The 23,868-nt window shown below is 56.6% G+C and overlaps 2 protein-coding genes across 2 annotated transcripts; both read right to left on the reverse strand.

Annotated features, from left to right (window-relative positions):
* Positions 1 to 1,278: 1,278 nt before the first annotated feature.
* On the reverse strand, positions 1,279 to 13,202 carry NCLIV_059210 (hypothetical protein; the record flags this gene model as incomplete). The annotated part of the gene is made up of 18 exons (XM_003885475.1): positions 1,279 to 1,328; positions 1,742 to 1,792; positions 2,512 to 2,590; positions 3,328 to 3,401; positions 4,030 to 4,174; positions 4,488 to 4,535; positions 5,136 to 5,216; positions 5,571 to 5,751; positions 6,363 to 6,460; positions 6,849 to 6,911; positions 7,265 to 7,651; positions 8,425 to 8,483; positions 8,795 to 8,936; positions 9,266 to 9,367; positions 9,819 to 9,905; positions 10,496 to 11,652; positions 12,072 to 12,315; positions 13,086 to 13,202. 18 exons carry the CDS (start codon positions 13,200 to 13,202, stop codon positions 1,279 to 1,281), a joined length of 3,165 nt encoding a protein of 1,054 aa, XP_003885524.1.
* Positions 13,203 to 16,229: 3,027 nt separating this feature from the next.
* On the reverse strand, positions 16,230 to 23,868 carry NCLIV_059220 (conserved hypothetical protein; the record flags this gene model as incomplete). Its single annotated transcript, XM_003885476.1, has 7 exons — positions 16,230 to 17,348; positions 17,960 to 18,609; positions 19,579 to 19,812; positions 20,692 to 20,860; positions 21,366 to 21,776; positions 22,260 to 23,012; positions 23,437 to 23,868. The coding sequence occupies 7 exons, from the start codon at positions 23,866 to 23,868 to the stop codon at positions 16,230 to 16,232; spliced, it is 3,768 nt and encodes a 1,255-aa protein (XP_003885525.1).

Genomic DNA, 23,868 nt, shown 5'->3' on the forward strand with positions numbered 1-23,868 from the left:
CGACAGCAGAAAACCAAAGCTGGTTTCTTACAAGTGACGACAGAAATACTGTAGAGAAAACGGTTGTCTGTTGACACCTGTCCCCGGTACCAGCAGACAACCGCTATCTGATGCGTCAGGCGCATCTTGACTGGACTTCAATTACACCCCGCTGCCCCGAAAAGACATGAATCTGGTTTCCTTGAAGCCGCAGGCAGCGTTCAGGATCGCAGCTAAGGCTTCCACCAAGGAAGTAACAAAATCAGGGTACCAGTTAAGTAACTCGGAATCTCACACCAGCCACGTGGTGGCAGTAGTGTCGGCATACTCTGTCCTGTTCCTTGCTTAGTGTTATAACTTCGCGCAGCTTCCTTCTGGCGGGTCAGAAAATAGCACAGAAGACATAGGCAACGAAATTTTACCGAACACCTCCACAGCGGTTGGACATAATCAAAACGATACCGCCTATGTTTTACAGGAATGCCTAAGGATACCTCCTGATTCATTTCAGCTGGGCGAAGTAAGGTGGCAACCGCGGTTTGAAAACGTGTGCACCTCGTAATGCATCCACTTGTATGTGACTGTGCGGACCATTCTGTCTGGGTAAACAGGTGCAAGCAGAACCACTGCACACTCTGAGCCGTTGTCGAGTAAGAATTCCGCGCTCCTGAGTGAACTTCAAAACAAAATGACGGGATTCCACGGAGGCGGCTGATGAACTGTTTGTGTTGTGCATGTCACACAGTGCCACAGACACTGTGACCGAATTTCGTCGGAACGGACTTTCAGCTCAGACGGCTTTCCACGCATGTGCTGTAGTTCCTGCGTCTGACGTAGTTGACAGGTTGAGTGGTTGTGCTACGAAAATTGTTGCATTCAGTTATACACACGAGCCTTCGGACCCGCCGAGGAGCACGTCTGTAAATGCGCTCATAGTGGCTACCACTGGCTTACACAAAGCTGTGAGTGAAGGATACTGCGTCCACACGGTTAGGGCCCAGGCAAAGCCGCTTTTGACGACTTTCACTGAACGTCCCGAGTATTCCTGAAACTGTTTAAAACGGTTCTTTCTGGGAGTACCTGTTCACTGTTTGGGAAAAAGGATCGGGAGCCCAGAGCGGACAACTTGTCCGCAGCACACAAACAGCCACCCTGAAGCATCTGGACCACTTCGATTTACAGGATGGCGCCAGAACTTCACGCCCCCATACGGCTGCATGCTTAACGGGAGAAATTCCCCCAAAACGGAATGACAAGAGGACCTTAGAGACAACGGGTGAAAATCTCGTTTGAAATCGTTTAGTTGTCCAGGTAGACCTTGCGGATGTCCTTTTGGTCGAATTGGGCCTCTGAGAAGCATGACAGAACACCAAGAACTACCCCATTTGAGACGCACAGAAGTAAGAGCAGACAACGGTTGCAGCCCTAGACCTTTTCTTTCACCTTTTTACTCGGAGAACAGATGGGCGAAAGCAATAAAGCGTAAGCGCTTGCAGTCTTTGCCCCGGCGGGGAGCAAATGTCAGTATGCTCACATAAAACAATATTGGTCTGAGGTCGAATGTTTTTTACCTATCTGTTGATCGCAGCGTTCTGTATACGCCCATTACAACCGACAGCACCCATATGCGCCACTGGTTGACCTCCAGCCTCTAGTTACTCGACAGGCAGCACACCCTGACACCTCTCAGACGAACGGCCGATGGTGAAAACTCTCAACTGACTGGATCTGCAATGTCTAGACGTGAGACGGAGCGTCTTACTGCAGTGAGGACACTTTCGGTTCCGCGTCTTCACGTTTCGCTCCAGACAAACTGCACACAAAGCGAGGGAAAAAGTGCGGACAAAGAACAGAACCGAGCATGACAACGCCGGACAGCAGAAAAGTATTTACTCGAGTATTGCACGTAGGTTTAATAGTGGACTACAAAGTCCCCCTGCTTCTACCCGTACCGAACCAACCGGTGGGTGCTGTCACGGCAGGTGCATGTGTGCCGGTTACAGATGGGAACGCCGTCCTTTGGATGCGGATAGCACTGCCTTCTGCTGTCTATGTGCAACAGATCTCCTGCTTTAAATTTCACACACGAGCCGAGCTACACGCGACCCGACCTGGTGGAGTCTTCTACACGTTTTCTAAAAGCAAGACACTACGCCGCATGCCTCCATCAAACAGATACCGGCAGCTCGGCTAGATATTGATCGCCGAAGAGGCGACGCAGGGAGGCACGGCGGGAGGGCAGTAAAAAAGAGTGAGAGACCAGACAAACCTTGCGACAGATATCCTGTTTTGCCGCTCCCATATGTGCGACGCAGTTAGGACTTGCTCACCACTATCCCGAAAACGACTGTAGTCCAGCTCTGACCCTGTTCTCGAAGGGCGATTTGTACAGAGAATATGGAAATTCTGTTATCGGGAGTGCTCTATCCCGCTCAGGGCTTCTCCATTCGGTGCTCTAGGTGGCGAACGGACAATGAGAATGCAGATTGAGAATGCAGGAAACACAAGGGTAAGCACTTTCCAAATCCTTACCTTGGCAGAACATGTGGCCGCATTTGTTGATTATGTGGTCTTTGAAACGCTCATTGCACACGAAGCAAACGAGACGCCGCTGCAAACAGACACAAACGCACACAGGCGGGAAAGCCTTTCACGCACAACGATGCACAGGATTCGGGGGTGGAAAGTCCCCAGTGTTTGATGCCAGAGAAAACACTGTGCACTGCTTCCAAGAGACTGACACTCAAGTGTCTTGACATCGCGCGCCGCGGCAGCGAACATCACGCGAGAAACCCGACCCTCCGTAGAACACCACTAAAACACGTCACAGACGCTTCTCTTGGGTGGGAACATCCTCCTTCTCCAGGCGACTCCGCTGAGTGTCGAGGGGATAGGTTTCTACCGCACGGCCTGCGTGCCACGCCTCAGACAACCTCCAGTGGTAAACCGTATGGACTCGCGGGCGAGTTCCATAAGAAAACGATGAAACGTTGGAAAGTTCGCGTTTACCGTAACTCTTAGACGGCCGGTTTGTATTGGGAGCCGACACAGAAATGAGTGCGTGAGGAGACACGAAAGAGCGATATAGCACCCACGAAAACGAAACAAGCGGGTGGCCGCGACGAACCACCACTGAAAAACGTGGACTCTCAAGCAACAGGAACTGAAGCATGGCTTACCGATACAGTTAATGCCCAACTATCCACCTAGCTCTGTGGAATGCGAGATGCACGGCAGACGGACAGTGACCACACTCTGAACGGCGGCGGAAAGCGAGTTGCCCGGGATGTAGCCAGAAAAGACTGAGGCACACCGCTGACTGGCGAGAGATGCAGTTGGACGACTTACCCGCATGGTCTCGTTTTCGTCTTTGAGAAGCTGAAGGTCTCGAACGGACAACTCCTCGAGCGCAGCAGTATGAGCTGGAGAAAGACAGCAAAAATAAGCAGTGGACCAGGTGCACTTCGGAAGTCGCTTTCCCAAGAACTAACGCGACCTCCTATTTCCTAGTACCATTAGTGAACTCTTTTGGTCTGATCCTAAGTACGCAGTCAGCTAACTAGATACAAGGAACTTGACAAGCATTACTGGATTTATATAAACCACAAAGACATCACGGTTTTAGATCGGTCGTAAGGCACCGCCTGATCCTAGCAAGTGCGCGGACGTGGCGAGACGTGCTCATGTTATATATCTCCACAATCCAGCTCGAATCATATTCTCCAAATAAAAAGCTTATAAACAATAAAAAAAAGAGATTTTATCACTCCCAGTAAGGTGGGTGTGAAGGAACATCTGGCATCACAGTTCGTCTGTCTATCCATCTGTCCAAGCCTATCTATCTTGCTCGCAGTGGCCTTTTTGTGCGCTGTCCGTCACTCTGCTCTCCGCGTTTCAAACAGACGCTCCACAGAAAAATTATATAAACCTACATTCGAGACACTTAGGAAACATCGCAACTTTATTCACATGTGAGCCGGCGCTGCTGGAGACCGATCTCTTCCTGCACACAGCAGCCACCTTTTCTTCCGTTCGTCTCAGTTTTCTTACCGCGTTTCCTGTCTTGTTTCTCTTCTTTAGCCTTCAGTTTGTCAATTCGCTTCTCCAACTCCACCTTCGCGTCTACTAGTTCACGCATGTCATTTTCTGCTGCGGTTCTCCGGGACAAGCTCTCCTGCGCTGCAGCGTCGAGCACCTGCACAACCAGAGAGGCAAGCGAGAGGACAGAAGAATGCTGAAGCTGTCTTTGTATACGAAACTGAACCGAGACAGGGGAGATGGTAGGGTGAACAAACTCAACCTAAACAAGGAAAACACCAACGCGTCGCCGTTGACAACACAGACCCAAGCACTGCCACCAGATCACCGACATTGAACTGAACATGCAACCTCCGATATTCCTCCGTACCTGTGGATTTGGAACGAAAAATACATAGGAACATATACATACACATATATGGATGACCGGTTGCCAATTAGCGGGCCCCATAACAGCTAGTTTGTCTTACCTTGTTGGCTTCCACGACTGTGGCGAGTTTCGCGAGGGCTTCCTCTTTCTGCAGCGCAGGAGAAACGGAACGGAAACCAACATACGCGCCTCCTTACTGAAAGCGGAGAGGAGACAACGACTCTCGCACACCGTCAGCACCCGCGAGCGGAGTGAGACACGCGGGAGGTTCGAGTTATCGTGTCCAGCGACTCAGAACGTGAGCCTTTCCGCCTGAAGCTGCATCCATAAGTTCCCCTGACACATCCAGTCGGTTCTCAGTGTTGTCCGCAGTACAGGCCAATGCACATCTCCTTTGCGCCGGCTCAGAGATATACACACACGCATGTGCATGCGCCGAGGCCTGTGTGTGTGTGTGTGTGTGGTGCACGCGCCGGGGCCAGGGCGTGTGTGGTGCACGCGTCGACAAGTCCAAGTTCCGAGCACCCGCTCCGCGAAGACAAGACATGCTCTCTCGCCCTTTGCCAAAGGTCCGAGCCTCGAATTCAGTGTTGCCTTCATTACCGACAAACTTGCTTATGTCCATACACTGGCGACTGCCCCTATATTTCCAGTCAAGACGCTGGAGGACTCAAAGGAAGAAGACATCTGAACTTGCACTGCGCAGCTCGATGTTGCATCCCCCTTCGGTCCCCTCGGCTAGACGTACCTCCTTGTGGAGAGTGTCTCGCGCTGTGCGCGTTTGTTGGTACAGCGAGGCGGCCTCTTCGCGTTGCTGATCAGCAAGTGTCTGGGAACGAGGCAGCAGCAAGTTCGAGAGCCAACGAAAGTTCTCGTGACTCCGGAAAACGACGCATGCAAAGGGGACTGAGCCGGCGAGGGCAGACGCCGGCTCAGTCCCGCGGAGGTGCACGCTCCAGCTGCTGCCATTTCGCCTCTCTTCTCTCGATGCAGAAAGAGGGGCGATCCTCACGAGAGCCCCTCTCCGTCCTCCGTGACACAGGCAATGCGAACATCGGTTTCCAAGAGACAGATGCTCTCCGGCACAGACGGCCGCGAGGCTACGCGACAAACACTTTGGAGCTTTTCAGACCTGTGAACACTGCGCGTCCTCGACTCGACGAACGAGCAAATGCCGACTTACCACTCGAACATTCGCCTGCTGTAACGCCTCGGCATACACTCTGGAATTCGCCGTCGTCTGTTCGTACTGCTGACGCAGGAGCAACAGCTTTTGGTCGTGGAGCCGCGAGAGACGCGAGAGCATCTGCTGCTGTTGCAGGAAGTTCGCATTTCGGCTGCGGAGGTCGGCCAGGGCTTCGTCTCTGAGCGTCGGTTGAACGACAAACAACACGCAGGAGCGGAGTTCCAAAGACACCCGAAGAAGCGAGCCGCGAAGGGGCTGGGAAAAGACAAAGCCCCAGAGGCAAGTCCCCGACGCCGAGAGCCCGGGGAGACGGAGGCGTCTCCACGAAAAAGCCTCAGAGCACAGAGTTGCCGGGGGGATGCAACTGAGGCGACTGACTTGGAAGGGTGCGGAAGCAAGAGAGCAGGGGGAGAGAGACGGGGCGAGGGCGACGCAAAAAACGGTTGGAAGAGAGAGACGGGAAATGCCCGAGGTGGACAGGCCGGAAGAAGGTACCGAAGACGTGAACCGGAGAAAGGACACAGCGAAAAGGCAGCGAGACAGAGAGAGAACGGGAGGGACGCGAGCAACGCGTGTCGGCAAAGCGAGAGATCCGACAGAGAAGGCGCCGACGAGAGGGGGTCACAACGGACTGGGACACACACCAAAGAGGAGAGAAAAGTAAGCGGAAGGAGGGAAGCGCGGGAAAGCACACCTTGAGACAAACGGCAGGGAAGAGTGAAGCGTCTCTGGCGGAGGCGGAGGGCCCCGCGAGCTTCGCCGGGTTTCTCTGTTTTCCGATGTACCTACTTTTCTTTGATTTGTTTCAGCAGGTGCTCGCAGAAGGTCTGTCGTTCCTCGAACGCCTTGCTGACTTCTTCGACTTCCTCAGAGACGCGCGCGTATTGCTGAAAACCGGAAGAGAGAGGAGTTTCGCACGTACACAACTCGGAGCTGGACGAAACGACAGCGGTGGAAACAACAGCGATGTCGAGAAGGTCGACGGCGGCAGACTCCGATGTCCCCTCTTTCGGCGCCGAGAGGCTGGCCACAAACGGCGGCTAAGACGAACCGCCTTTCGACGGGTTTGTGGACTTTCCTCGGCCGGACTGCGTAGAACTGGCAACGGGACCAGACCCAGCCGCTTGTATCGGAAAGTGCAGCGAAATCACGGAGGCAAAAGAAAGAGACACACGGGGCGCGGACGACAAAAAACTCAAGCGGAGAACGACGAGGCGCGAGCGGCAAGGAGCGAACCCGGGAGTAGGAGACGAGGAACTGCTGTCCAGAGCTCACCTCGCGCAGTCCCGCAATCTCCGCAACCAGCTGGTCGTAGTCAGCCAGTCGCCTCTGCAGAGCCTGCACGCCGCACGGGAGACACGCGACAAACCGAACCGTCGCGTCGTCACGCCCGGAGCTTCTGGCGGGGACCCGGAGGTGGAATCCCCACACGAAAACTCGACACAGACACGCGAAAGACGAAGGCAAGAACGACCGCTCCCCGCGCAGGGGCGCCCAGTCTGGCTGTCCAGCACGAGACAGGCGCGTTTCTTTCTCGAAGACCGTGCAGGCGTCCCGTCGCTTCGGCTACGCCGCCAGCATGTCTCAACCCCCCGACGCGCTGAGCTGTAGTGTGTGGATGCCTGCGCACGAGCGCTTGCTCTCTGCCTGCGTCCTTGCCGTCTCTCCACCCTTTCTCCCGTTTTCGTTACCTCTTTGTCGAGTTTCATCTTCGCCATCTGCATCTCGACGGTCTCCGCGTCGCCCTGAAGGCCTGGCAACTCGAGCCCCTCCAGAGACGCAGAGCCGCTGGCCAAGAACGAGTTGCGCCGACTCTCGCGAGGAGACGTGGCCGCAGCGGAAGTCACAGGAGACGAAGAAGAGGAAGACGGAGGAGAACCGGCACCGGCAGGGAGAGAGGAAGAGTTCTGCGTGGGGTCACTGGGCGTCTCCGCTTTCTCGTCCGTCGGAGTCGGCGATGCGGAACTGCTCGTCTCGGCACTCGCTTGCGCAGAACTCGTCGGCGGCGAGGCCGCAGTGTCTTGCTTCTGGCGGTCCTCAGTGCGGAGTCGCAGCTGCAGTCGGCAAATCAGTTCATCCTGGACGAAACGAGCAGACGGAAACCGACGAGTCGATGAGGAAAGAAGGCACAGACACAGCTTGTCCTGTCTCTCTGCCAAGAGGAGTACGAAGACGCACAACGCGATTCGGCCGACCCCCCGAAGCGTGCATCGACGCCGTCACAAGACGTCCGCAGTGACCTTTTCTTCAGTGCATGCATGTCCACAGGTCCGGTTGCATGCATGCACGTGCGAACGTGTAGGAGTAGCAAAGCACGTGCATGCATGTGAAAGTGGGCGAACGGGGGTCTGGCGAGGGTCTACGGATCCATTCCGAAAACCCCAGTGCGTGAAGAACACTCATGCACTCTCGGACTGACACACACTGTGGAGAGAGCGGAGAGGGAGAGGAATAGAGACGCTTGGAGAAGCGCGAAGAAAACGCGGCAGCTCGGCAGGACCCGAGAAGACACGGCCCCGCCGACACCGCCAGAAAGACCGAGAGAGAAGTCGAATGATCACCCCTGAAGAACGTGAGACGCCCCCAAGCGTGTCTACGGAACACAATGCTGCGTCAGCCGATCCAGTACAAGAGACGACCTTCAGGTAGCCAATCAGTCGCCTCAGGATTTAGAACCACCAGACTCGTCCTCAATGGAGGGTACACTGTCGATCCCACAGCCTTTCCGGAACTGGTCCTCTGAGTTCGTTTTTGAGGCACGCTACGGTTCTCGCTCCTCTGCTTCACACAGACACACTGCGATGCAGAGGCGAAACGGCGAAACGCCGTCGCGCGCCTTCTCTTAACTAACCTTCTGTCGAACGGCCTCAATGAGCGTCTGTCTTTCCTTCCGCATGCGTTCGTTTCTCACTGCAAACACCACCAGATTGACGGACGAGCAAGAGCTCGGAGAAAACGGACGAGAGGAGAGAAAAGACTGGAGCCTGACGCATGCGCGTGCCTGCCTCGAGACACAGAACGCCGCGCCTGGGAAGGCTTCCCCCTTCTCCAGCGGATCTGCTTTCGAATGGACGTTCGGCTCGTCCTCCCCCACCTCCGCTTATCGCCCGTAGCTGCCTCTTCTGTTGGAGTGAAAAGTGCGCTTGAAACGCGGTTAGGAAGAGTGGAGTTCTGTCTCTCGGACACGCTTGTTTCAGCACCCACATTTGCTTTCCACTTACGCAGCATTTGACTGCCCGCGTTTTTCAGCTGTTCGTGCTGCATCTTCAGCTTGCTCAGCTGCACACAGCGCTGTGCGAAAACCGTCTCCTGTTCTTCCTGGGACGCCTTGCTATGGAGCAGTTCTTGCCGCAGTCTCTCTCCCTGTCAGAATCGCGTGCAACACAGAGATGTCGACCGCAGACTCCCTGTTAATCTCTTCTTTCAACGCCGTCGATTCGATTCCTATTCTGGCTCGCCTTTTCTCTCTTCCACTTTTTGTCCTCTGCCTGCTGTGCCGCCTTCGTGCGCGCCCCTCGCTTGACAGTGTTCTGTGCTCGCGTTCGCCTTCTCTCGACTCTACCCTTTTGTTTTCTGTTTGCGGTCTGCTTCGCAAAAGTCTAACAGGCCTCTGCGCCCTGGTGCCGCCTCGGTATTCCCCTCTCTAGGCTAGGTCGACCCAGCCGGTGCACGCTGTTTCAGACTTTCCTCACCTCGAAGAGAGCGTTCTCGCGGTCGATGCATGCGCTCTGCAGGTCATCTGTCAGCGCCTTCACCTTCTCCAGCAGCCCGTCAGCCTGCTCTTTCGTCTCTGCCTGCGGCGAAAAAAACGCGACAAAAGAACGAGACATCAGCAAAGGAAGACGCGATCACGGCGCAGCAGTGAGGAAAAGAGACAAACGCGTGACGGCAGAAAGTTACGGAAACACAGCAGAAGAAACGCCAAACGAGGAAGAGAGACGCGACGGAAACACTTTGTTTTCTTTCACTTCACGCACCCCCCTTTCTCTCCCTCCTGTCTTCTCTGTCTCTTTTCGCCTTTTGCATTCACCTCGAGCACTCGACAGAACCTCCGGCCAACATACACTTCCGGGCCACCCGGTTTCCTCCCTTTGTTGAATATCACAGAAACAGGCAGAGCCGTCTCGCGCGCACGTCACGGTTGATCTTTCCGCAGGCCTGGCTCGTCGACACGCCCACATTCGCCTCTCCTTAGCCTTCCTTTTCTGGGGATTTCCCCCTCTTCCGCGATCGCCAAACACCTACCAGCAACTTCTCGAATTCCTCGTCCTTGTGCTTCTGCTCGTGGAGGAGTTCGCGGCGCAGTTCATCGACCTCGGCTGTCCGGGCCACCTGAGGCGAAAAAGAGACCAGAAACGCACAGCAGCGGACTGGCTGGCTTTTCCTTGCTGCATGCACAGTGCATGACCGCCGCGACTCAGCGGCACAAGCTGGAAACCAGCGAAGGCAGATCTGGCCTGATGGAGACTGCGGGACACTCCTGAGGCACGCCCGGGAGCAACAGGGTCACTCGCGGACGCGCGTAGCCTGCGAAGAGTTGTGTCGGGTTCCTCCCCTTCTGAACTTCTCTGCAACGAAGACAGATGCATCTCGCACTATGGCTGCCGGGGGAGGCAGGAGTTGGAAGGAACCAGGCAAAAAAAAACACTGTTGTCTACAATCTTCCGTCATCATCATCGCGGCCGACAAGCCTATTTTAAAAACAACGGCTGCAGAAGACACAGAGACCGGAAACCCGCGCCACTCCCGCGGTCTCGCGCTCCATCGACGGTTCCGGCCGCCTCGCTCGCCCTCTGTGGAGACGCGGGTTTCCGGTCTCTGTGTTCCTTTTTCCCTTTTCTGGCTGCATGCGCCTTCCCTTCCGTCCCGGCCGCGCACTCCCTTCTCTCCGTGGAAAGGCCAGGCCTGTCTCGTGCACTTACCACGGCTTCTTCCAGCTTCGTCGCTTGCTGCTGGAGCTCCACGTACGGTGGGCTCTGCAGAATGAGTTCGTGGTTCAGGGTCCTCAGCATCTTCACTTCTGCCGCCAGCTTCTCCAGCGTCGTTCGCTCCTCCTGCAGGCGCGCAATTTCCTTCTCTCGCTCCCGTAGTTTCACCTGCAGCGACTCGAGGTGCTCGAGAAGCTCCTCAGGCGACGCAGCCGGCGGCAAGAAGTCAAAGGCTTCTCCTGAGCCGCCTCGCACGACACTGTCTCCCGCCGACCCGCCGTCGCCTTTCTCGCCCGCCTGCGCCGCTTCACTGCCGGGGGACAGCTGGGCCCCTCCCGCCTCGGCGCGCGCAGCCTCGGGGCCGTTTGGAGACGGCGCCTGCGAACCCGCTCCAGACGGAAGCGCTGAGGCTCGCGCCGGCGGCGCGCCGGGCGCCGCCGGCGCGGCCGCGGCGCCCGAAGGTGTCTCCGAGGAGACACCCGTCTCCGACGCGGAGCGGGCCGAGGCGACCCCGTCTTCGACGGCCTCGTCCCGCAAACCCGCGGCCTTCAGGAGCGACGCCGCACTCTCTGGCGCGGCCCCCGACAGAACGCGGAACCGGTACTTCAACAAAGCCTGCTGCTTGTGGAGGCGATCTGTCTCCACCTTCAACGCAAGCGTCTCCTTCTTTCGGGCGCGCAAGTCCCGCTCGAGCGTGCGGGCTCGGCGCCGCTGCCGCCGCGCCGTCTCCCGCAGCTTGTGCAGCGCGCCGCGCATGCGAGCAAACAGCACTTTCTCCGGGAGAGCAGACTCCGCAGTCCCGGCTCCGCCCAATTCTTCCTTTTCCCGTTCTTCTTTGCCGGCGCCAGCCCGCGTTGTCTCCAGCGCAGCCACCAAATCCCGCAGGAGCCCTGAAGTCCACTCCCGCTGCGTGCGCAGCTCTTCAGCAAGAGTCTTCTTTTTGTCGTCTGCGGAGGACGGCGACGCCTTGCAGTCGGAAGCCTCGTCGTCTGACTCCTCACTTTCGCTCGAAAGTGGAGCCTCGAAGGAGAGAGCCGGCGACGCGTCCCCGCCAGTCTCCCCAGAGGCTGACGGCTCGCCGCCGCGCGCCTCGCTCTTCACGGGGACGTCGGCTGCTGCGCCGAAGACGCTGGGACCCAGCAAAGACGATTCTGGACACGCACACCTCAGACAAAGCGACGGAGACGGAAAGCCTGTCCACCGCAGTAGCGCGAGACTACACGTCCTAAGCGATAGATGGAGACGCCCAACGAGAACGAGAGTCCAACATTCGCGTGCCTCGATCGCGATATGTGTCTCGAGACAGGCTCGCCGACGTGCACAGACCTCAAATACACAGACAGATACATGCATACAGAAGGAGACATTCGAATGGACATCCGCATGTTTCTCTACATTCCACTGCACCGACACAAGGTCACCTACAAACACACATCACATGCATATATGCTTGGCTATGGGTATATACGTATGCATGTGGATATTCACATGCATGTGCTGGTTTACGCACGGTCAGGAACGGCACGCCTCTGGAGTCTGTGGGTCTAGAGAGACGAGGTGCGAAGCGTACCCGGATGGTCTAAAAGCTTGCTGACGAGACTGGGATCAATGCGGGAAGCGAGGCGGGCCTTGAGGATCAAAACGTCGCTTTGCAATTCGCTCCAGACTGTCAAAACGGCCTGCTGGCGTTCCGCGGCGACAGCTGCGTCGCGCCGTTGCTCTTCGAACTGACGCTGGAGAGCCGCGATTTCCCTCCGGTACTGCTGGAGCGACGATCGCTGCTGGTGAATCAGTTGACGGAGAAGCGCCTCCGACTGCGAACAAAAACCGGAGAAAAAGGTCGACAACGAAGACAGAGAGAAGAAATGCACACCCTCGACACACGATTCGCGCGGTTTGCGCCGCTGCATGCGGAGACGCGGGTGTGGGGTTCCAACCGTTCGACAGATCTGGGTGAGCGGCCTTAGAAAGAAGGCCTGTACCGCGGGGGCGACTGCGCTGGTTCCAGTTGGGAACAGCCAAAAGCGCCTCCGCCTCCGAGAGAGAGCGGCGCGAAAAAAGGGGCGAGGAGGCGGGCAAGAAAAAGAATCAACAGTCAACGTGAGGCGGTCGACGTGGAGGGGAAAATGTTGGAAGTCGACAGGACACACGGCTGAAACGATAAAGGTGGAGCAGCGAGACGGAGACACGAACGAGCGCGAGAAAGGAGAGACGAGGGGGACAAAAAAGGGCGTGGAGACAGGGAGCAAGGAAAACGAGAGAAATGCAAAAATACACACATGCGGACACACATATACAAAAAAAAATTATATATATATATACACGCATGCACGTGTAGAGGTCTTTGTGCGTAAAAACGGGCACGCTTGTGCAACCCTGGCAGCGGCAAGGAAGCCTCACCCGGGGGGATCCTGAGAGGCATGCGAGAGAGAGGAAAAGCGGTAAACACGAAGCGAGGGGGAGCGGAGGCGGAAACACGAGGCGAGGGCGTAAGCCCCGCATACCTCGAAGGGAAAGAAGAAAGACACGAGAGGAAGGGACCGAGAGACCCGCCATGTGGCTCTGCTGAGACCTCAGGACTCACCTCGAGAGGCAATTTCTCTTGACCCTCTTCTTCCTCCTCTCCACCGGGCGCGTCATCTTCGGCGGTACCGCCAACAAGTCGCCGTCGGCGCTTGGGGGCTCCTGCTGACGTCGTCATCGTTGTGGGGGGAGAGGGGGGGGGGGACGTTTCCGAAGGTTTCGGGTTTCGGTCGTGCGTAGCTGTGCCCGGCACCTCAAAGAGAACTATTTCACACGGCACCGGAGGCGTTGAACACACCGAGGCTGCACGACCGTGGCGCGGGGCGTGGAAAATCTCTACGCTGCGACCAGCAGGCGTCTGGCCTGGAAAGCCGCGGCTCGAAAAGTCGACTGGCACGGTGTCTGCAAGGCAGGCACTCTCCACGGGGACGGTTGAGACAAACAAAAGTGATTCATAGGCGTGCCCCACAGAACCGCTCGATGTGACGCGACAAGCGGAGCGAGTGTAGAGACAGCGGGTGTGTACGGTGTGGCACACGGGGTCTGGTGCGTTCCGCAAACACAGAGAGAACACACAAAAGCGACAGAGTACGCCGGGAAACGGTGGTAACAAAGCTTTTCCCCTGAACAGCAGGGATTTGCACAGCGTTCCGGAGACGAAGGAATAACGCAAGGAAGTCGTTTTTCAGTGGAGAGGGACGAAAAGAGGCGCCTGCACGGGACGGGTGGTGTGAAACGGCACATGGAGTCGAGCGAGGCACGCAGGAGTCAGAGTTTGGACAACTTTTGGCAACGACGACGTGGCATATCCGTTTTCTCTCAGAAAGAAGATTTCGGGCCACTGGAACACCCAACGCGTCGCTCCCTCGGAAAGGGAATGTCTGCAACTTTTGCACGCGCCGGTGAAGAGCGCGGGAACCCTTGGCGCACGGAAGAGACGAGGTACCGCTCGCCTGACGTAAGTGGACGCGAGAGACAGCAAAGGCGGCGAAAACGTAGGTCTGTCAGAAGCGAAACCTTCCAGGCTAACGGCAACGAGAGAAGACTTGCTGTTTGACGGCTTGGTAGGGCGGTCTCGGCTGCGCGGCCTACATTCTTCGGGGGCATGTGGAGCGGGCGCGAAATCTACGGAAGTTTGCGGGTGTTGTCTTCAGCTGAAAAGGAAACAAAAAAGGCAGGGGTGGGGCCAGAGAGAGGACAAGGGAGAGAGAAGGGAATGCGCCTGAACCTGTCGCCTCGTTGAGGTCGAACTTTCCTCGGAGCATGCGGCAAGTGAAAAGCATTCGCGTGGAGACGGACCAGGCTGTGCACGGTTTTCAGCCGCAGCGACTGGAAACGCTGACCTGCCTCAGCGAAGCGGAACCACAAAGGAAAGGCGGACGAACAGAGATGACGCTTTAAATATTAAGCAAGGAAAGAACCAGAAGGTCCATAGCCGGAGCCACAGAAAAATGCAGCACTTGAGACTTGCATGCACTTTGCATTTTCTCCCAGAAGCCCCAGGCGGACGTGGACCCGGGAGAAAGCGAACGAGAAAAGGCGAAGTGGAGCCGGGCCATGTCAACGAGCACACGTTCGGCTGCATGCTGCCGAAATCGTGTGCACCGCCCGTTTTTTGTCACTTCTGGACTTGTCCTTTACGCAGCGCCGGCTGGTGGCGTCGGCTCTTCTTTTCGTCTGGATCCGGACAACTGGAGCTCTGGTCCCCCGTGGAAGGCGCTGCATCCCGCTGACAGAAAAGCGTCTCTGCGCAACCAGACTCCGTCGCCTGGCCTGTGGCCATGAGCTTTTCGACGGCGCCGACATATATTCACTGCTGTCCGTTTAAGCTACTCTACAGGGGCTCGAAAAGCTTCTGAGCGTGCGAGGTTGGATTGGCGCTCGTATTTTCGCCGGCGCGGAGCCGCTGTGCTCGGAGTTCTCCCTGAACGGGGGTTGCGCTCGTAGACTGCGACGGCGCTCTGTGCTGCTTCTTGTGACTCCACTTCACCTCAGCTGCCGCGTAGTTCGGGTTGGATTCTCTAAATGGAGAGATGCGCGCCCGGACACGCGAACGAAGAAGCGCTGCACGGCCGACGCTGGACACCTCACGAAGAGATTGACGGGGTCAGCGCAACCGGTCCAGAGATGTGTGCACTCGGCGACTGGGTCCATCGTCGGTTGCGTGGCCTTTTCGCCTCGGTGAAAGAACCTCCTGTGATATCTAGTTCCGTACCCCGTTGTCATTCGTAGTCCAGGGTACAGCATCTAGAGGAGCGCCTGCTCGTTTCAACAGACCGGCCCCAGGACATTGGGGAAGCAGTCCAGTTGGATTACTGGTATCACTCGTATTGACAGCGAGAGAAAACTACTACTCAGATGTAAGCTTCGCATCCCTGCCACAGTGCCCACTCAGATTTATGTCCCATTTCTTTCAGGCGATATCCGCACGATCGATTGTGCATACGGCGCTCAGCTTCTTCCGGCAACTTCCGCAGTACGTGCGCTGACGCCGCCCCTGCAGATCGCACGACTGCTCGCCCTTCAGCTGTACGGCAGAACTGAGAATGAGCACTTTTCGCGCCTTCATGTACTCAACTTTTCCGTTCTCGACAACCGTACAGACAGATCGTGTGGCTCAGCACGAAAGACTGGTGAAGCCGACTGTCTTGCGCAAGGCACACCTGTGTGCGGTCTATCAGTTGGTGACACGATCAGCTGCGTTTTGCCACTATAAGGCGTACGGCAGTGCATTCCATATCGGCGTTTTGTAGCCCACGGCCATTACGACCTGCGAGGCAACGCACATGCAGGGATCGTTTTGTGCGTTCAAAAAGGCGTGAACCTTGTAGGATGCACACGGACACATATGTCCGCGCCAGAATGCAAGAGCGCGTTGCTCGCCTACTTCGACACACAACTGCCAACGGCAAAACTTTCACGTTAGCAAAACGGCAAAACTTTCACGTTAGCAAAACGGCAAAACTTTCACGTTAGCAAAACGGCAAAACTATCGATCGCGTTCTGAATGGGACGCCTACCATACACGTCGTGGAGGCACGATAACTATTGTGGAAGTAGACCCAATTGAACACCATATCTTAATGCAACAAGGGTAATGCGGGCAATCTGGGATCCTGCTTGGCAGTCTCCGAGCGCTGGCGCACGGAACGTATCGCTCGCGCAACGGGACACTCGAGGCGAAGCCCAGGGCTGGTTCGCCTCGTCACTCTTTGAGTTCGTGGAGCTTTCTCCTCGCCAGTCTTTTGGCTTGCTGTCGGGCACTTTGACACTCCATTTTCATGTCTCCGAGCTCCTGGCAGTAGATGCACCAAGCAAAGGAAAGGAGTGTCTGATTCAAGTACACATCTAGCTCGCAATCGGCTGTTGGTTCTGCCTCGGTGTCCACCAGTCGCCCTCCTCTCCACCCTTCTTCAATTTCCCTCTTATCTCCCTCTTCTTCATTTCCCCAGTGGTTCCGTTCCGCGTCGCCCGTTGCCGTAGTCACGGTTACGGCGGCTGCTCGACGACCGGAAACACTTGCACTAGACGCGCGAGTGGATATGTCCCCAGCGGAGCATCGGGCCGCCGGCATGCGTGGACGAGAGACTCTCGAGAATTCTACGCTGGAAGAGGAGTCACAGCTGCCTGCGTCTCGCGTTTCCTCCTTTCGGTTCTGTACCGTGTCGGGTGTCGAAGCAGTCCAGTGAGAGACTACAGATTCCCCCTTTGCCTTAAAGGCGTTGCTTGCGTCCTTGCGAACTGCGCAGCCCACACTGGCTGCCGTAGACGCCGGGAAGAAACGCGTTATTTCTTGCGGTTTCATCTGCGCTGAAGTCTCGCTGCCCTGCTCGCGTTCTGAACCCCCGAGGCGGGTTCCGGAGATCCCCGAACACGAGCTGTCGTCCCCCTCCGCCATCGCGTCACTGCCAAGAAGACTACGCTGTGAGGACGCAACCAGCGTTTCGTCAGAAAGAACCCCCTTTTTGTGATGCGACAGGCTGCCGCATGGAGACTGTGAAGAAGTGTTCACACACTCTACTTCTGCGAGCTGGGCCGTGTCGACACCTTCAGGCTCTCGTCGCAAAATGCGGCTTTTCGTGCGTTCGGAGTGCCCAAGTGTGTTTGCTGCGCGGTGCGCCGCGTACAGCTTGCTTGCGCCCCCAATCGGGTCCCAAAAAACCGCTACTTCTGGCGTTTGCACGTGAGTGAAGTAGTACGCTGCCGACGCGATCTCGTAGCGATCATTCTGGCTGCCGACTGTCGCGTAGTCCGTGCCCGTCTCCGAGTCGTAAAAACGCACGCGATACATGCGCTGCCGAAGCTCTTGCACGCGCCGTTCCATCTGATCACAAGTCGGAACAGGAAGAAGGCACGCACCAGAAAAAGACTGCATGAAACACGGAGAGTCGGATCCACCTCTCTAGTGGAGCCATAAATGCCGAGAACACTTCGAGTTGAAAAACATCTGCGAAGCACGTAGGGAAACTCGCCCCTCCTCGCGACGTGACCAGCCAGCGTTCGTGTGAGTATGCGAGTCCTACGGCACTTCTTGAGGTTAGCACCGGTGCCTAGAAAGAGTGTAAAACAGTCCGAGCAGAAAGCAAATGTTGTCACGTCCTCGTCGCGCCGTGCCTCGGCCGGAATCGGATGAACCCGACACTGCAGTCTCCCATCGCGACGCACAGCACAAGGAAGAACACACACCATGACCGTTCATGTACCGCATCCGCACTCGCTCGTGTTCGAGTTCCCGATTCTCAAGACACATGAGTCGCCTTTGGGAGGGCCGGGCGTATTTCTGTATCTCCGTGTTCCTGCGTACGAAACGCAGCACATATGCCTATATATAGCTCTGTCGTAGGTAACATAAGACGCGAGCAGGAGCACCCCCGAGCTTAGTTGCGTGCACGGTTTCTGCCTTTTTAAGGATTTTAGTCTCGGTGTAAAGCTGACTTTGGCAGGCTCCTGCGCGAGGCGGCTGGCGAGTCCTTTCTCAGCGCTGGCGCGGCTGCTGACGAAGCCCGTGAGGAGTTCGGCCTCGGATTCCACTCCGAAGGCAACCATGATTTGTTTCAGTTCTGCGTCCCACGCACACTTGAGCTTGGCCACGAGACGGCGGAAGCGCGCGAGCGACTCAGGCAGGTTGCGGAGCAAGTCGAGGTCCAGGACGCGCTCTCTCAAGGCGCCGTTCGAGAAGACAAGTGTGGTGGGGAGAAGCGCGGGTGGGTACCCTAGGCTCTTCTCGAGGAAGGCGCGAAGCGCTGGCACCGAGGAGACACTCTGGCGAGATGTGGCGTGCCACGAAGGGAGACACCGTCTTTCCAAATCGTGGAAGAGATCTCGAACACGAGACAGTTCCTGGTCGTGGGGGTCTGCTGCCTCGCTGAGTGCCTGGTCCAGCAAAGCCGAGGGGTAGCGCGTGTCGCTGGAATCCTCGTCCTCCCCCTCCGAAAAAAAGCTGTCGAACCCCGGATCGAAACCCTGTCCTTCAGCACCTCGACCAGGCGAGGCCAAATCCGTCAGCGAATTCCGCCCGCCGAGGCAGGGAGAAGATACAGCTGAAAAAGAACCCGACGCTTGACGAAGGAGGTCTTGCTTGATTGCTGGGTCGAGCGGAAAACAGGAGAACGGGGAAGAGCACTCGTCTGAGGCGCTGGACTCAAAAACGGCGGCTTCAGCGAGCGCGGAAATCCCACATGTGCTTTCCAGAGCAGAAGCACAGGGCGACTTCGGGGATGCGGAAGAAAGACAAGCGGAAGGAGGACAAGCGGAAGGAGGACAAGCCGACGACGGACGAGACAAAGGTCTTGACGAGGCCTCCACCGACGTGGCGGCATTTCCACTGGAACGACCTGCACGAGCGGAGGCGGCGAGAAAGGAAGCACCGACATCGTGCGACGTACCCGATGCACAGGAACCTGAGCGGAAGGCAGGCAGAGAAGAAAACTCGGTCGAGAGGAAACGACGGAGAGGAAAGGGAGAAGAACACGATACCCGCAGGAGACACCACCAGAAAAGAGTGGGATCGAGAGACAGAGGCGAGGGGAAAGGCGCATTAAGCGGGAGGGGCAACCCAGACCCCGGTCTCGATCGGCGTAGCGACATCGCTGCCATCCAGGACGTCCAGCGACCAGTTGGATGAAAACTTGTGTCGCCTCCGGGACCGTCCACGTTTTGCATCTGGTGCATCTCGCCGTACCAAAGGACATCCGCAGCTGTGCGTTTGAAGGTGAAACCAGGGAAACGGACTCCAAGAAATGAACGCGAAGATCTCCCTTTCTGTCTACGTGTACAGCCAGCAACGTATGCACACACACAGAGTGAACGCTACGTCCTTTCGAGCTTTGCTGCAAATATGAAATCGTACCGATATATATATATATATATATATATATATATATACCTGTAGATGTACAGGTGTAATACAGGCATGTATGCATGCACCCAACCAATCAATACATATATATATATATATATATATATATATATATGTATCTTCTCCCGATGTCTGCGTCTCTCTCTGTACATGTGCATCCGACTTTGGATGCATGCGTCAGAGGCGCGATTCGTACCCGTGCGCATGTCTCCGCTTCTTCGAGTTCCTTCTGCGACTTTTGCATGCGCGGCGTTCTCGGGATTATCCACAGGCTTTCTGGCGGGTCCCAAGTAGGTGGTAAAGGGGCAGCGATAGAGAAAGAAAGTCGCTTTTCTATCCGCTCTTTTTAAGAATCCCTCGAGGCGAGAGCTGCTGCGCAGAATGCTGTCGACGCAGTGTGCAGATCGGAAGGTGAGGCGAACCGCTGAGCCTGGACGGGGAACGAAACAGCCTCCGCAGAGAGAGAAAACGGGTGGAACGGAGGCCGGCAGGAAGAGGGCGACGAGAAAAGCTCACGGAGAAAAAAACGGAAAAGGTGAGAGTGTCGACGCGCATGGCAGACAAGACAGGAAACCAGCCGGTCAGGAAACAGACAGACAAGCCAGCAGAATTCACGGAGAACAGACCACGAGACAGAAAGCACCGAGGCGCAAGGGACGGAAGATAGACGACAGGGAGAAGGCAGATAAGGCGAAAGCTGAGACAGGGGCGAGGACTGTCAGAAAGCGCCTAAAGAGGAAAAGGCGCAAGAGTGGGATCGACAAGAGCACAGGAAACTGTGGGCGGAAGAACTCGGAGACCTTCGAAAGCTCGACATCGACAAGGCCAGCCCCGCTCGCTCCGCCTATGTGGTTTCACTCGCCGGCACCCTCACATCCGTTTCAGTTTTTGTTTTTTTAGCGTCTCCCCCGACCGAAACAAAGCACAGAGACACAGAGAAAATTTGTGTTTGATCTCACCCTCGAGTTGGATGTGATCGTGTACATGCCTCGCTCTCTGCAGATATATACTAGCGTATATATATATATATATATATTTGAATATAGGTTAAACCTACAGAGAGTGCAGGAACGTCTTTTTGGTTCTCTCTGTTTCACGTTGCGCTTCGCGTCCTTCGCCTTCCACTTTCCCCTTTTTTCTCTTGGTATGCATCGTTCCTTCCCGCTGGGTGCCGCCGTCGCAAAAGGGCGTCCCGTGTTTCTGCTTTCCCCTTCACTGTCTTCTCTGTTCTCCCTCCATGGGCTCTCGTCCACTTGTCTTTGGTTTTTTCGTTCCTCCCTTTCCTTTGAGTTCTCTCTTCTTCGCGCACCACTCAAAGAGACGTCGAGGAGCTCCGAGCGAATCTGCGGGCCCAGCGCCTCCTCGACCAAATCCTCAAGGTCTTCAGCGAGGGAGGGCGTCGGCGCGCTGCTGTTTGCAGCCGTCCTTTCTTCCTCTTCTCGCTCCTGCGTTCCTTCGTCGAGTCTTCCTCCGTCCTCCTGGAAGTCGCGAAGGACCGCGCAAAACACGCAAACACATCTACACCGATACTCCTAAAGAGATAAGGGAACCTTCACCATATACGTGTCTATGTATATTTTTATGTGTATGTATATGTACGTGTACATATTTGTGGGCGCAGGCATGCATTGATACCACGGGATACACACACGTGCAGCCTGGCAAGCATCTCGATGGGAATCTGTTTAGCTACATTAGCTCGAGTGGACAGTTCATGGTGCGAAGAGAGGCACGAGCGATTTGAAGAGAAAGAGAGAACCATTAAGGGAAGATTGGCAGGGAGACAGACAGGGAGAAGAGGGGAAGCGCCGGATCCAGGGTTCGTGTGGACTGCCTTTAACGCATGCACAGTAGAGGCGCCAGTCGGTCTTCCACCGAGAGTGCTGAGGCCGCCGGTTCCTTCCTCACCTTCCTGAGCTATGCGTTCCTTTTCCTTCCCTTCGCCTGTCTCTGCTGCAGCGCAAGCCTCGGGAAGGCGCTTACCTCCTCAGCCATCAAGAAGCTGCCTGTTTCTCGCGAGTGACGAACCAACAGAACTTCCGCGTCGAGGGTGACCCATTTGTACCAGGCGTGAGGCGGAGGCGCGAGGCCGCTTTCTCTCCAACCGCCGAGCACGATTTTCAGCCAGAAAGGCGGGCACGCAGAAGACGAGGGGCCGAGCTTCGACGCAAGCCCAGGATCCGCACGGGGAAGAGACACCGGAGAAGATTGAGCAGAGCGAGACGAAGCGGGGGAAGACGAGGGAGAAGACGAGGGAGAAGGAGAGGGAGAAGGAGAGGGAGAAGGCCGAGCCATTCTTTGTTCGAGCGAGGCGCCGACGGCAAGCTGCTCAGGTGTCCAGGGGCGTCGCGCAGCTGCCAGCTCCAGGCGGAGGCACTCGGCCACGAAATAACTCTGCCGAGGGAAGAAAAAAGAAGAGAAGAGTGAGGAAGCGGAGAGAAGAAGCAAGAGCGAAGAAGGGCGAGAGAAGAGGGGAGAGACAAGATCAAGGGGGAAGGAAGGACAGAAGATTTAGGGATGCTGGAGCGAACCCGACGGAGAGAATGGAAAAAAGATCAGAACCGCCCCCTACAACGAAGGCGGACGGCGCCGTGGCAAAGGGCGGAGACTGGAAGAAGCCAGCACAGGAGGAACCAGAACCGCAAATGAACGGAGAAGGGAGGGGAAAAGGCAGACAGAGGACGAGGAAAACAAGCGAAAACATGAGGGGAAGAAGGAACACGGTTTCAGGCTATCTCCGTGTGGTCTCAAGTCCTTTTTTTCTCCTCTCACCCTTTCTTTGATTGTCTTCTTTAACTTCCCTCATTCCGCCGCTTTCTCTCTCGCTCGTTTTTTTCTTCCGTTGGCGCGGGGCGTACAGGTCGTTCCACCTCTCACCTCGAGGACACCGAAGAGTCTCCAGACGACGCGCCTTCTGGGGGGAAAGAAAAAGCGAAAACGTATCCCCTCGGAGACGTCGGGGAGTGGCAGCCTGGTTTTCTTTGCAACCTTCTCCCGGTGGTTCAGAAAGGCGCGTCTCGCGTAGGCTTCGAACGTGGCAACCGTCTGTCTGCAAGCGGCTTCGCCCTCGAGGCCGTACAAATGCGTTCGGTGATCGGTACGCTCGAGGATCGCAACGCAGCTCGTGCAGTGGAACTGCTGACCCAGATAAAGAATCTCCTCTTCCTCAGTCAAGGCAGGGACGAGAGAGAGCACGGCGAGAGGAGGCGGCGCGTCGCCGTCTGCCTCACAGCGAGGAAGGCGAAGCGTGGCGGATGCCGCCGGACACGCACCAGCAGAAGAGCCTGAAGAAGCAGAGAGAGAAGAACTCGCTAGTGGGCGAGAAGGCGGACCAGCGGCGCGGGTCGGGGGTGCACAAGTGGAGTAGCGTCCTGGAGACGGGCGAAGGAGGGCGGTCGAAGACAGAAGGATGAGGCTTCGCGCCACAGCGTCCCGCGCCTCTCGATTCGCCAGTTGAAGAACAAAACTAAAACTCCCATCGGGGCACGGGGAGGGAAAGTCGGAAGCAGCGGCGGCCGAGTCAGCAGGTGGGGCGGGGCCGATACGCGCCAGAGCCTGGATCGAGACGGTCCCCGGAGAGGCGGGAACGAGCTGTGGGAGCCGCGAATTCAAAGCGTGGAGCAAGCGAGTCTGCGAGAAAGACAAGACGGGATTTGAACGCAAAGTGGGGGAATGACCGGAACCGGGGGAGTCGCAGCCGCACGCACCGGGCACAGGAAACAGCCTCGAGGAAGAGATAAAGGGAAACGCGTTGCAAAGGTGTTTCGGGGACGTGCGACATCGATCTGAAGGGCGCATGCAAACACCGCACGCCTGACACGAAAGCAAGTGAGCAACCGCGACGCGGAGACACTCCCGGACGGGGTTACAACGGCACAGTGGGGAGCGCGTGCGACTGCGCAGAACAGCGAGAACCTAACGCCTCGCACACGGGCGGGCTAGCGAGGCTGGGAAAACAAGTGGAGGAGGCTCCACGCCGAGAGCTTCGCAGACGGAAGTTTCTGGGAGGTAGGTGGTGCTTAGGACGGGGAGAGGTGAAGCGAAGGCGCCTCACCGGTGAGGAACTGAGTTCCGCGGGGACCTTGTGAAGAAAGAGCGAAGAGCCGAAGTTGGCTGCAGTGGAATCTAAGAGAGCTGAGCGAGCGTCGCGCTGAAGGGACGGGAGAACGATCGGGTCGGAGGGTAGACTCTTCCGAGACAGCCGGACTTCGCTTCCGCGCGCGTACTCGATTTTCACTGGAGACCAGAGAGCAGCAAAGAGAGACTGTGGAAGAAATGCGTGGGCGTGGCAGCGAAAGGGACAAAGCGCGGCGAAAAAACGCGCGACAACGGGAACCGCCACGTTGGGGCGTCGAGAGACACTCTGAGTCGCGCGGACGAGGCGGCGGATGGTGACTAGGGGGGATCTGTTTTTGAGGTTCGAGGTCCGCAACTCGGAAATAAGTAAGATGTGGGAAAACAGCCAGCCGGGTGACGGAAGAAACAT

Source organism: Neospora caninum, chromosome XI, assembly GCF_000208865.1.
Source record: "Neospora caninum Liverpool complete genome, chromosome XI".
NCBI classification, from domain to species: Eukaryota; Apicomplexa; class Conoidasida; order Eucoccidiorida; family Sarcocystidae; genus Neospora; species Neospora caninum.